Raw genomic sequence first — 12,389 nt, forward strand, 5'->3', positions numbered from 1 at the left:
GTTGCAGACTACATCCAGACTAGAAATCTGAAAATAACAAACAAAAGAAGTACTAGAAAATACTGTTTAATATCTCCACTGAAACAGTAGGTTTGCCTAAAGCACTTTACCTCAGCATTTCACGTTCATTCGCTGTTAAGGTTAAATAACGACTCGCCAGAGGAGCTAGCTTGCATTAAAGGGCAGCAGAACGTACAAACGTGTTTCTCGGTTTAACTAAGGTTTATTTCGACTAATATAGGTGACCTTAACTTACTCACCAGTCGATGTTATCAGCCGGTGCATTTCTCTTTTGTCCTTTTATGGCCACTTCCACCAAACAGTAAAAAAAAAACTCCCTTGCCATTTGTCAGTTTTTCGCGGGCAAGTTCACTACTGTAAATTGATTTACAGTAGTGAGGAAATACAGTAGTGACCGTATATTTTCCCATAATCCTTTGCGGTTTACAGTAAAATACTGTATACACATTTTACAGTATCTTACTGTACATATTACAGTATAATACTGTTCAAATTACAAAAATCAGTTACAGTGTACGTATCCCCGTATTGTAACAACACAGTCAGTGTTATTCACTGATTACTTTGTTTTCTGTGGACCCTGGTTTCTATGGCACTACATTTTTTATGTATTTACATAAAAGCTAAGTAAAGAGTGGACAAGAGTGTATATTATATTTAATTAACATTGACACAATAACATTATATTTGTATAATGATGAACAGATTAGTTAATGCACAGTCAAAAAGTTGCCATAGTATAGAGATGTCATAGTATATGAAGTACGCACACACGTAAATCAGCATATTGAGATGATTTATGAAGGAACATTTGACACTGAATGGCTGAAAAATCAGGTTTTTTATCACAGGAATAAGCTGCATTTTAAAACATTAAAATAGAAGGCAGTTATATTAAACTGTAATAATATTTCACAATATTACTGTATTACTGTTTTCTTCATAAGGGTTTGCTTCAGGATTGGTGCCCATGTATGTTGGTGAGATCGCCCCTACCTCTCTAAGAGGAGCTCTGGGCACTCTGCACCAGCTGGCCATCGTCACTGGCATTCTTATGGCCCAGGTACAGTAAAGTCACCTTTATTTATATAGCTCTTTACACAATACAAATTGTTTCAAAGCAGCTTTACAGTAATAAACAGGAAATTAATGATTCAGTGATGTAAACAGAATTTAATTCTGCTGTAAAGCAGCTCTAAAAACACAATAGTAAACAGTCATTATTCAGTTGAAATCAGGTAATTGATTTAGTTTGGTTGCACTAACTGTAAAGTTCATCAATTATGGCATGAGTTCAATTCATCTATAAACAGCTCAGGAGAGAACAGTGATGTCATCATCCAGCTCAGTTCAGTTCTCATTCAATAGTGTCTGTGTGTGGGGGGGGGTGTATTTATATGTTTATCTAGTACCTACATCATGCTAGCTTTTGGTGGTGGGAGTTTGAAGCTAGCCATAGGGTATGTGTGGAGGACTTGTTATTGTGGTTTTTCCTGAGGATCTGTGCTGATGGCTGTCTCTTTGACAAGGTCTTCTCAGGGGATCTGCCTCTATGGCTCGTCTAGTTGTCATGGTCTCCACTGACATTCAGGGCTGTTGTGGTCATCTCTAGGTGCTGATCCAGCATCTGGTCAGGATAAGATGCGGATCCGGGTGACTACGGTAACCTTGGAATAAGAATGAGACAGACAAACTAATATCAGAGTAGATGCTATTCCACTTATAATGTAACAAGTACATTGGATGTTAAGTACTCCTGGTTCCGGTTGACCTAATTTAAGCAGCCTAACAATCCTTTAAGGGATATGAATTACTGAAAAGTGATAATGTTATGTTAAGTGTGTTAATGTTATGTGTATGCCAGGTTAAAGAGATGGGTCTTTTGATCTAGATTTAAACTGACAGGGTGTGTCTGCCTCCTGAACAATGCTAGGAAAACTAGAGTTTGGATGCTAAATAAGAAAAAGGATCTACCACCCGCAGTCGATTTCAATATTCTATATTTTCAGCTCTCCAGAATTTTGAGATTTAATGGACCTGAAGGTCTATATTGTGATAAGAGCTTGCTTAAGTCATGAGGAGCTAAACTCAGGACTTTGTAAGTAATCAAATATATACAATGTTACTAGATAACATATTACTAGAATCAGAAAGTATGACCATATTAAGCCTGGTTCTCTATACATTGCATTTTGTATCAGCTGGAGTTTGTTTATTAAGCCTGCAGGGCAACCACCCAGCAAAGCATTACAATATTCTTCTAGTCTTGAGGTCATGAATGCACGTGTCAACTCTGTCATGTCTATGTAAATATTTATTTATTTATTTTAATTTTTTGCATTCTGACACTAAGAGCATATTTTATAATTTAGATATATTTTTAAGATGGGAATAATGTGGTTTTACAAATGTTGCTATCAAAGACTGATATTCAAATATTGATTTGTTTGATATCAAATCTTACAGCATCTTAATTTCTAAAGTTCATTCAAACTGTTTTTTATTTTCTTTCTTGTTTTTAATTTTCCTTTTTGAACTCAGTACATTATGGCATCAGTAATTATAATTAGCCTACAGTGACCAGTGATCCTCTATTATTTCATTATCAATATTATTTTCGCTTTTCGTTATTATTCTCTTCAGATCTTAGGACTCGAGTCCCTGTTGGGCAGTGAGCAACTGTGGCCGGTTCTGCTGGGTGTTACCGTACTCCCTACAGTCCTGCAGATGACGCTATTGCCTTTCTGTCCTGAGAGCCCGCGCTTCCTCTACATTGTCCGCTGCCAAGAACACCATGCAAAAAGCGGTGTGTCATACTACACAACACTGAATCGAGAACGCGTACAGGAGCAGTGTGCCATAAAAAACGTTTTGAGATGTCTGAACATTTGAGCAATGCTTCCCTTTTGTTTAACCTTTATGTCATGGCATAACAAACGTGTAAATCGTATAAGTTATATCTGCTCGTTGAACCTACCGATAGACAGTCAGCTAGGCTACCACTGGGAAAAAAAATCAATACTGCCTAACCACTGGCAGATCATAATTTGTAATCATTTATATTCATGTACAAACAATAATTGTAAATGTTTAAAAAGTATTATTTTATATGTACTTTTTTATGTTAGCCTACATTTTTATAAATATTGTTCAAAATCAGTTAGAATGCACTTTTATCATAATCCAATATAATTTTAATTGATAAACAAGCACACTCAATACTGAAAACTTCACCCTTCCTATTTTCTCTCTTCTTTAGCTTTGCGGCGTCTGACTGGCCGTCTGGAGGTCAGTGAAGACTTGGCTGAAATGAAGGAGGAAAAGAGAAAGATGGACATGGAGAGAAAAGTATCCATTGCTGAGCTCTTTCGCTCTCCTCTGTACCAGCAGCCCATCATCATTTCTATTCTGCTGCAGCTCTCTCAGCAGCTGTCAGGAATTAATGCTGTGAGTGCTGCAGATGTGATCAATTGATCAACTAGGAAAGAAACAGATAAACTTAAATTACTGCTAAAAGGTTAATATAAAAAGCTAAACGCAGCTCTGCTAGAAGGTTCAAGCACCTTTGCTTCAATAACTGAATTAGTTCTCTTCATTGCTTCATGTAAATCTGAAGCAATTAAATAAATGTAAATATAATTGACCCGGCCTTGCTGATATGGTGGCACAAAAATAAAGTGGTTACACCACCAGTCAAACGTTTTTGAACAGCAAGATTTTTAATGTTTTTTAAGAGTTCTCTTCTGTTCACCAAGCCTGCATTTATTTGATCCAATATGCAGCAAAAGCAGTAACATTGTGAAATATTTTTACTATTTAAAATAACTGCTTTCTATTTGAATATATTTTAAAATGTAATTTATTCCTGTGATCAGCAAAATTTTCTGCATCATTACTCCATCCTTCAAAAATCATTCTAATATGCAGATTTGCTGTTCAAGAAACATTTATTATTATTATTATCAATATTTAAAACAGTTGAGTACATTTTTTTCAGGATTCTTTGATGAATAGAAAGATCCAAAGATCAGCATTTATCTGAGATAAAAAGCGTTTGTACATAGTGTATAGTGTATACACTATACCATTCAAAAGCTTGGGGTCAATAATAATTTTTAATACTTTTATTTAGCTAGGATGGTTTAAATTGATCAAAGGTGATGATAAAGGCATTTATAATGTTACAAAAGATTTCTATTTCAGATAAATGCTGTTCTTCTGAACTTTATATTCATCAAAGAAACCTGAAAAATTCTACTCCGCTGTTTTCAACATAATAATAATAATAATAATAATAAATATTTTTGAGCAGCAAATCAGAATATTAGAATGATTTATGAAGGATCATGTGACAGGAGTAATGATGCCAAAAATTTAGCTTTGAAATCACAGGAATTAATTAAATTTTAAAATATATTCAAATATAAATCAGTTATTTTATATAGTAAAAATATTTCAAAATGTTACAGTTTATGCTGTATTTTGGATCAAATAAATGCAGGGTTGGTGAGCAGAAGAGACCTCTTTAAAAACATTAAAAATCTTACTATTCAAAAACTTTTGACTGGTAGTGTATCACTGATTCTTGAGAAGTGCGACAAAACGGTGCAATATTGAAAAAATAAAGCCTTGTACTCAGACAAATGAAACTACATTTTGTATCTTACATGTACTAAGCTACTGAGCTATACATTGATTCCACCTCCCAACTTTTCTCTTTTTTTATCAAAATGTGCTTTTTACGTTGCCATCACTTATTTTGCAATCAAGCAATCAAGATGATTTTAACGTTTCAAAACACATTCTCATGTTAGCAGACAGATTACACATGTGACCAACAATTCCTAAACAAATTCATCATCAAAAAAATCATAATCAAATATTATCAAAATATTCATCTGACGGATGTGATATAGACATGAATAGTCATTTTTGAATCAATCAATTACTGTATTAAAACAAACACAAATGGTGAGTATTTTATTGTTTATAAAGCTTTTATTCAAGATTCACATTTAAGTATTTTGATATATCATTGGAACACAATTTTCTCTCATCTCAGAACAGTTTGTCTGCTCTGCATCTGCTATGGTAATAAGGTAACTTTTAGAAAGAGTTAAATGAACAAATAAAACAATTAGTTGTTACCTCTGTCTATTTATATTCACCAGGGGCCTCATTTATAAAATGTGCGTACGCACAGATTTGAGCTTAGAGTGTGCGTACGCTAAAATCCACGACAACGTTCATATTTATAAAGAAAAGTAGCCTACATACCGCCAGGGTCTGAGCAGGCGTATGCACTTTTCCTTGTGGCAAAGTCGGAGTACTGCAGCTATTTGAACATCTAAGCTGCAATAATAATAAAAGCGGTGTACGTGCAAGCACCGAATTCATTATGAACAACAAGGTCGCAGTGTAAGAGATTAATTGGGTAGTGTAGTCAGATTTTTTATTAACGGGAGTTTTTGCGAGATTAAACTGACCTTTTTAGTATCCTAATGTTGAGAGTTCTTTACTCGCTTTCTGTACACAGTTTATTCCATGTTTTTTTTTTATTATTTTACAAGAGAACTTGCGAAGTCTTGATTTACTACTAATGCGTAAAAATAGAAAAAAAAAATGTATAAACGCATCTCCGACTGTTTTGACTGTTTAGCCTAAGCATAGGCCTATGTCGTGCAATAACGGTTTTTAATATATTCTATTCAGTAACATTGTTAACTGTTTTTATTTATAACATCTGCTGCTTTGCTTCTGTGAAAATGAATAGAGATATCAGCCTTAAACTTTGTTTTTGTCATTTACATTTACATTGTATTTTATATATTTGTATAAAATACACTATATATTTTTGTGTCAGTACATTAATGGCACATTTGAACAGCATTAGTAAACTGTGTAAATATAAAGAAATTCCAAATTACATGCAGGTCTTTTCAGACCGGAGACCATAATCGTGTAATAATTTATTTTATTATGATATGAAACGCCCAATTTTCCTTTCAATAATGTTTTTTAAAGTTTTGCAAAAATTTCGTGATATTAAACTTTTTATTACTTGTCATAGCAAGTGATTTTAAAAGTAGGATGGCTCACTTTTTATAAGATGACTGAAAATTTTACTTGAATTCTTAGTTTATTCTTACATTTGAAAACCTAATTGTTTTATAATTACTATTATTATTAATTTAATTTATGCATTTAGCAGACGGTTTTATCCAAAGCCACTTACAGTGCATTCAGGCTATACATTTTTTTTTATGTGTGTTCCCTGGGAATTGAACCCAGGACCTTTTGCGCTGCTAACGCAATGCTCTACCACTGAGCCACAGGAACACCAGTTATTATTATTATACAATTATTATTTCTAGAAGTAGTAATTTTGATAATAGTCAATTGAAAAAATGTAACAACACACACAGTTTGTCCACAGAATAATTACACATTAGTAAATAAAAAGTGTCCCTGCCCGAACCTCTACCTCCGCCAGCAGGACCTCAATTTCAGACTCAGTAAAGTTTTTTTTTTCTTTGTGCTCGTCATTCGTGCTCGTCATTCTCAAACATAAAAATTTGGAGAAATTTGGATATTGGCGTCTGCTCTTTTATATGGTAATGATATTAATTAGGACCAGCAGGACCTCAATTTCAGACTCAGTAAAGTTTTTTTTTCTTCTTCTTCTTCTCTTTGTGCTCGTCATTCTCAAACATAAAAATTTGGAGAAATTTGGATATTGGCGTCTGCTCTTTTATATGGTAATGATATTAATTAGGAGGCGTTTACAAGGCGGAGATCTGACACCAGTCAGCTGCGCACAATTTCAAGATCATTTGCGATTTATAAACGTCACATCTGGAAGAGAGGCGTACGCACGTGTTTTTGTGCACACGTTCGTTTTCTCTGAATCGCACTTATGCACTTTTGAGAAATTATCTTAGAACAAATTTAGGACGGTTTATACACAACATTTTTTTAAATGAGGCCCCAGGATCTTAATATTCACATTTAAACATCTTAACAAATTATCCAAAAATGACCAGAACACATATGATCAGAATACAAACTTTATTACAGATATGTTTTATCCAGTGTTTTGTGTTCCCTCAGTGTGCAAAAGGCTCATTAATGCAGACGCACAAAAGCGCTCTATTGTGGGGACTTTTATTTTGGCGGAATGCCGTGCGTTCTGTGGAGTGCTTCACACCGCCGTGCAATCGCAATGTAGTATTGCATCAGCCATCATTGGTCCTCAGCGGGAATGAGCCATTCGATTCCGTGACAAACGGCAATCATACGATTATCTTTATGTTCCTTTGAGTGTTTAAGTTTGTGTGCATCCAGAGAGAAAACCACACCCACATACATGAGTGTATGCTGACCCGTCAAAGGACATAAGGTTCAAGATGATACTGCTCTGCATCAGTATTAATGCTCATCTATAATATGTGCACAATCTGAGAACTGGTTAATGCACTTCGCTATAACCTGGCTCTCCCTCTGCATATGCCTGTAACAATAAATCTGTTGCAAGACAAAAAGCAAGACAAGAACCGTGGCCAGTACCACCCCCTCCTATAAAGGATGGCTTTCCAACGCGAAAGGAAGAAGATGAGTATGATGACTGGCTACCACCTCCACCATGGCCCTCTACTGAACCAGTGTCAATGCCTCCAAAGGGTGAGGAGAGAGAGATGGTCACCATCATAGACAGAATGATGAATGAACTCCAGTTAATGAGAAAGAGTGCTGTGGCCAGCTCAGCAACTCAAAGTTGTCTGTCTTCAACCCCTAAGAGACCACCAGTTAGGAAACTTCATGATACTCCGACTCAGTGGTCACACTATTACTCACCAGTCACGAGCTGTCCTACTGGCATGGACTGGGCTGAATCTGGGCCTTCATTTAAACGCTTACCAGGGCCTCACAGGAGTCAGCGTACCTCCTCCCGAGAATGACCTTATCAGCCCTCATTAGCTACAATGGAAGAGAAGGAATACCATGGGCCAACACCGAAAATCCCCCTCTTCATCCATAGGGAATTCTCCAGACTGAAGCTGGCCCTAACGAATTTGTTGCCAAGGGATGCCAGTGAGCTTTTCAAATATCAGGTTCTTGTGGACCATCTGAGGTTGGAGGAGGCTGTCCTTATAGCCGATTCATACATTAATTCGCCTATGCCATACTCTGATACCATGGTCGCATTGAATGAGAAGTTTGGGCAGCCACATCACATCACCTTAAAGAAGATTGCTGCTGTCATGGACTCACCAGAGATAAGGCGAGGAGATACAGCAGCCTTTGAGAGGTTTGCTTTGCATGTTCAGTCACTCGTGGGCATGTTGAAAACCCTAGGCCTGGCTGGAGAAGCTGAGCTAAGATGCGGCTCGCATGTTGCACAGCTGCTCACGAAACTTCCGCCTGAGTTGAGGGCAAATTTCCGCCGCCAGATGTATCAGCGACCTGGCTCTACACACACTGCTTGACTTGGCAGAGTGGCTCCAGTATGAGTCGTGGTGTCAGGGTTACGACATCCCATCCAACACCCGAGTCCTAGGGTCTTTGAGTCACAAAGCTGAGAGGCGAATCAGTAGACCAGCGGCTACAGTGCTACATGGGGCAGAGAGCTCTGCAGAAAGTAAGGCTGTGAAGCGAGAGGGTCAGAGCCCCTCAGAGTCCAAAAGGTGAGGCAAGATAAAGCCATACTGCCCATATTGCGAGAGTTCAGAACACTTGCTGAATAAGTGCACAGCCTTACAGAAGCTCACAAGGGAGGAAGTTATAGAGTGGATCAAGGTGAATAAGAGATGCTGGAGATGTGGGAGGTCCCACCAAGCCACACAATGTGACCTCAAAAGACTCTGTGACCTGTGTCGAGGAAAGCACTTGAGAGTCCTCCATAATGTGAACACCCATCCAGCTGCAGAGCCACCCAAAGAAGAGAGTTGTCTGGTGAACACTAGTAGTGAGGTCCTTTACCTGGACCGGCCATCAGCTTCAACTCGTGTCCTATTAAAGTTTGTGATAGTGCTTCTTCAGAATAAGGACCGTACTCTTGACACCAACGCAGTATTGGACGATGGACGCACTATGCTCCTCCCAGAAGCCGTTGACCGACTTGGATTGCAAGGCAGACAAGAGGATCTTGTCCTTCGCACAATACGACACAATGCGCACAACAGTGTCTCCTTACCAGTGTTCCATCACAGACCACAGAGTTGATGAGGAATGTTGAGAAGCTTTGGCAAATAGATGTGTTGCCATTCCAGATCCACATATTCAGTGACGCTTCGGAGAAAGCCTATGGCTCAGTTTCTTACCTGCGTACCGAGGACGCTCAGGGCCAAGTCTTCCTGTCATTCCTGGCAGCGAGATCAAGAGTCGCTCCCCAGCAGCGACACTCAGTTCCACGTCTAGAGCTCTGCGGTGCCCTAACAGCAGCCCAGCTGGCAAAGGTGTTGGAGAATGAACTGACCTTGAAGATTGACCAGATCATCCCTTGGAGCGATTCCACCACGGTGCTCACCTGGCTACAGTCAGAATCATGCCGTTTTAAAGTATTTGTGGGTACCCGTGTAGCTGAAATCCAAGAACTCACAAACCCAGATGCCTGGCACTACGTGGACTCATCACTGAATCCTGCTGATGATGTCACATGGGGTAAGACTTTAGCGGAACTTGCTTTGCCGAATTGCTGGAGCCAAGGGCCCTCGTTCCTCCACAAGGGACCCGACGTCTGGTCAACCCAACCTCCTAAGCTGCTTGATCCCGATTCTTCAGAATACAGAAAGTGTACTCGTGTAGCCGAAATCCAAGAACTCACAAACCCAGATGCCTGGCACTACGTGGACTCATCACTGAATCCTGCTGATGATGTCACATGGGGTAAGACTTTAGCGGAACTTGCTTTGCCGAATTGCTGGAGCCAAGGGCCCTCGTTCCTCCACAAGGGACCCGACGTCTGGCCAACCCAACCTCCTAAGCTGCTTGATCCAGATTCTTCAGAATACAGAAAGTCAGCCTCCTGCAGTATTTTGACTAACATGGACTGGCCATGTTCTCTACAAAGTGGCCAACACACATGGAAGGATCTGGTTGAGTCTGTGGTGCGTGAGCTTCACGGGGCGGCTGGACAAGGTAACCCTGTTACTGCTTCAGATTACCAACAAGCAGAAATGGTGATCTACAAGAGAATCCAGCATGATTGTTTCCCAGAAGAACTGCACCACCTCAAGGAGGGCAAGCCGGTATCTAATAGCAGTCGCCTACTTACCCTGTCCCCGGAGTTAGACCCAAAGGAGGCGGTCATACGTGTTGGTGGTAGATTGCGGCGGGCTGAAGCTCTTGATCCTGCATTCAGACATCCGATCATCCTGGATCCTAGACATCCAGCCACCAAGCTCCTTATACAGGAGTATGACACTCGTCTTTGTCACCCGGGACCTGAACGGGTATATGCAGAAATGCGCCGCACCTTCTGGATCCTGCGCGGGAGAGAGGCGATCCGTCATGTATAACATCTCTGTAAGGACTGTAGAAGATGGAAGGCTAAGCCATCGTCCAGCATGATTGTTTCCTAGAAGAACTGTACCACCTCAAGGAGGGCAAGCCGGTACCTAATAGCAGTCACCTACTTACCCTGTCCCCGGAGTTAGACCCAAAGGAGGTGAGCATACGTGTTGGTGGTAGATTGCAGCAGGCTGAAGCTCTCGATCCTGCATTCAGACATCCGATCATCCTGGATCCTAGACATCCAGCCACCAAGCTCCTTATACAGGAGTATGACGCTCGTCTTTGTCACCCGGGACCTGAACGGGTATATGCAGAAATGCGCCGCATCTTCTGGATCCAGCGCGGGAGAGAGGCGATCCGTCATGTACAACATCTCTGTAAGGAGTGTAGAAGATGGAAGGCTAAGCCATCGGTGCCCAAGATGTCAGACTTACCCACGGCCCGTCTACGTCTTCATAAGCCGGACTTCTACTCCACAGGGATCCTAGACATCCAGCCACCAAGCTCCTTATACAGGAGTATGACACTCGTCTTTGCCACCCGGGACCTGAACGGGTATATGCAGAAATGCGCCTATCCTGCGCGGGAGAGAGGCGATCCGTCATGTATAACATCTCTGTAAGGACTGTAGAAGATGGAAGGCTAAGCCATCGGTGCCCAAGATGTCAGTCTTACCGAGGCCGAGGCCGCGGTCCCGTCTACGTCTTCATAAGCCGGCCTTCTACTGCACAGGTGTAGACTGTTTTGGGCCTTTCCAGATAAAGTTGGGATGCCGCTCTGAGAAGAGATGGGGCATCATTTACAAATGCCTCACCACACGAGCGGTGCACCTGGACCTCCTACACAGCTTGGATTCAGACTCCTTTCTAATGAGCCTCAGAAGGTTTATTGCCCGTAGAGGTACACCAGCTGAACTCTACTCGGACCAGGGCCCAGGGCACTAGGCAGCAGAGAAAGAGCTGCATGAGACATTTGATGGTCTATCCTCAGAACTTCATCAACTATCAACTTAGCAAAAGATTGCCTTTCACTTCAACCCCCCAGCAGCTCCCCATTTCGGTGGAACATGGGAGCGAGAGATAAGATCGGTTAAATTTGCTTTGTATACAGTTATAGGAGCTCAGCCGGTCTCTGAAGAAATACTCTGTACCGTCTTCCTGGAAGTCGAGGCAATACTGAACACAAAGCCGCTAGGATATACCTCATCCAATATTGCAGATCTGGATGCAATCACTCCGAACATCCTCTTGATGTGGCGGCTGAATGGTGCTTTACCCCAATGGGTATACAACAAATGCGAAGGCCTGAGCACGAGAAGATGGAGGCACTGTCAGGTTTTGGCAGACCACTTCTGGTCTAGGTTCATAAGGTACTACCTGCCAACCTTACAGCACCGGCAAAAGTGGCATACCACCACAGTGGATCTTGCGGTCGACTCTGTTGTTCTGTTGATGGAGCCGCAACTTCCTAGGGCTCTTTGGCCGATTGGCAAAGTAACTAAAGTACACCAGAGCCCTGATGGACGAGTAAGGTCAGCAGATGTCCAGATTAAAGACAAAATCTACACCAGACCAGTTGCCCGCCTCATTCTCCTCCCAGCTATCCCAGACTCGGATGAGGAAATGGATTCTGCTGTAGGGCCTACAGAAGAGGCTGATAAGTGAGCCTTTCCCTTTCCAAATTGTACACAATTTGGGGGCGGCTGTGCAAAAGGCTCATTAATGCAGATGCACAGAAGCGCTCTTTTCTCTATCGCGGGGACTTTTATTTTGGCGGAATGCCGTGCGTTCTGTGGAGTGCTTCACAGCGCCGCGCAATCGCAATCTAGTATTGCATCAGCCATCATTGGTCATCAG

General features: G+C 40.8%; 1 protein-coding gene and 1 non-coding gene across 2 annotated transcripts in view; one reads left to right on the top strand and one right to left on the bottom strand.

Annotated features, from left to right (window-relative positions):
- The window catches only part of LOC107675145 (solute carrier family 2, facilitated glucose transporter member 4), a 77,181-nt gene that overhangs the window by 48,104 nt on the left and 16,688 nt on the right, over positions 1–12,389 (top strand). Inside the window, exons 5-7 of the mRNA XM_016469386.1 lie at positions 969–1,084; positions 2,665–2,827; positions 3,281–3,468. Coding sequence (XP_016324872.1) covers positions 969–1,084; positions 2,665–2,827; positions 3,281–3,468 — 467 coding nt within the window. The remainder of the gene's footprint in view (positions 1–968; positions 1,085–2,664; positions 2,828–3,280; positions 3,469–12,389) is intronic.
- trnaa-agc (transfer RNA alanine (anticodon AGC)) lies at positions 6,288–6,362 on the bottom strand. The gene has a single exon. It is a non-coding gene; the product is annotated as a tRNA-Ala (tRNA).

Source organism: Sinocyclocheilus anshuiensis, unplaced genomic scaffold (assembly GCF_001515605.1).
Source record: "Sinocyclocheilus anshuiensis isolate Anshui unplaced genomic scaffold, SAMN03320099.WGS_v1.1 scaffold1672, whole genome shotgun sequence".
In the NCBI taxonomy this organism is placed as follows: domain Eukaryota; kingdom Metazoa; phylum Chordata; class Actinopteri; order Cypriniformes; family Cyprinidae; genus Sinocyclocheilus; species Sinocyclocheilus anshuiensis.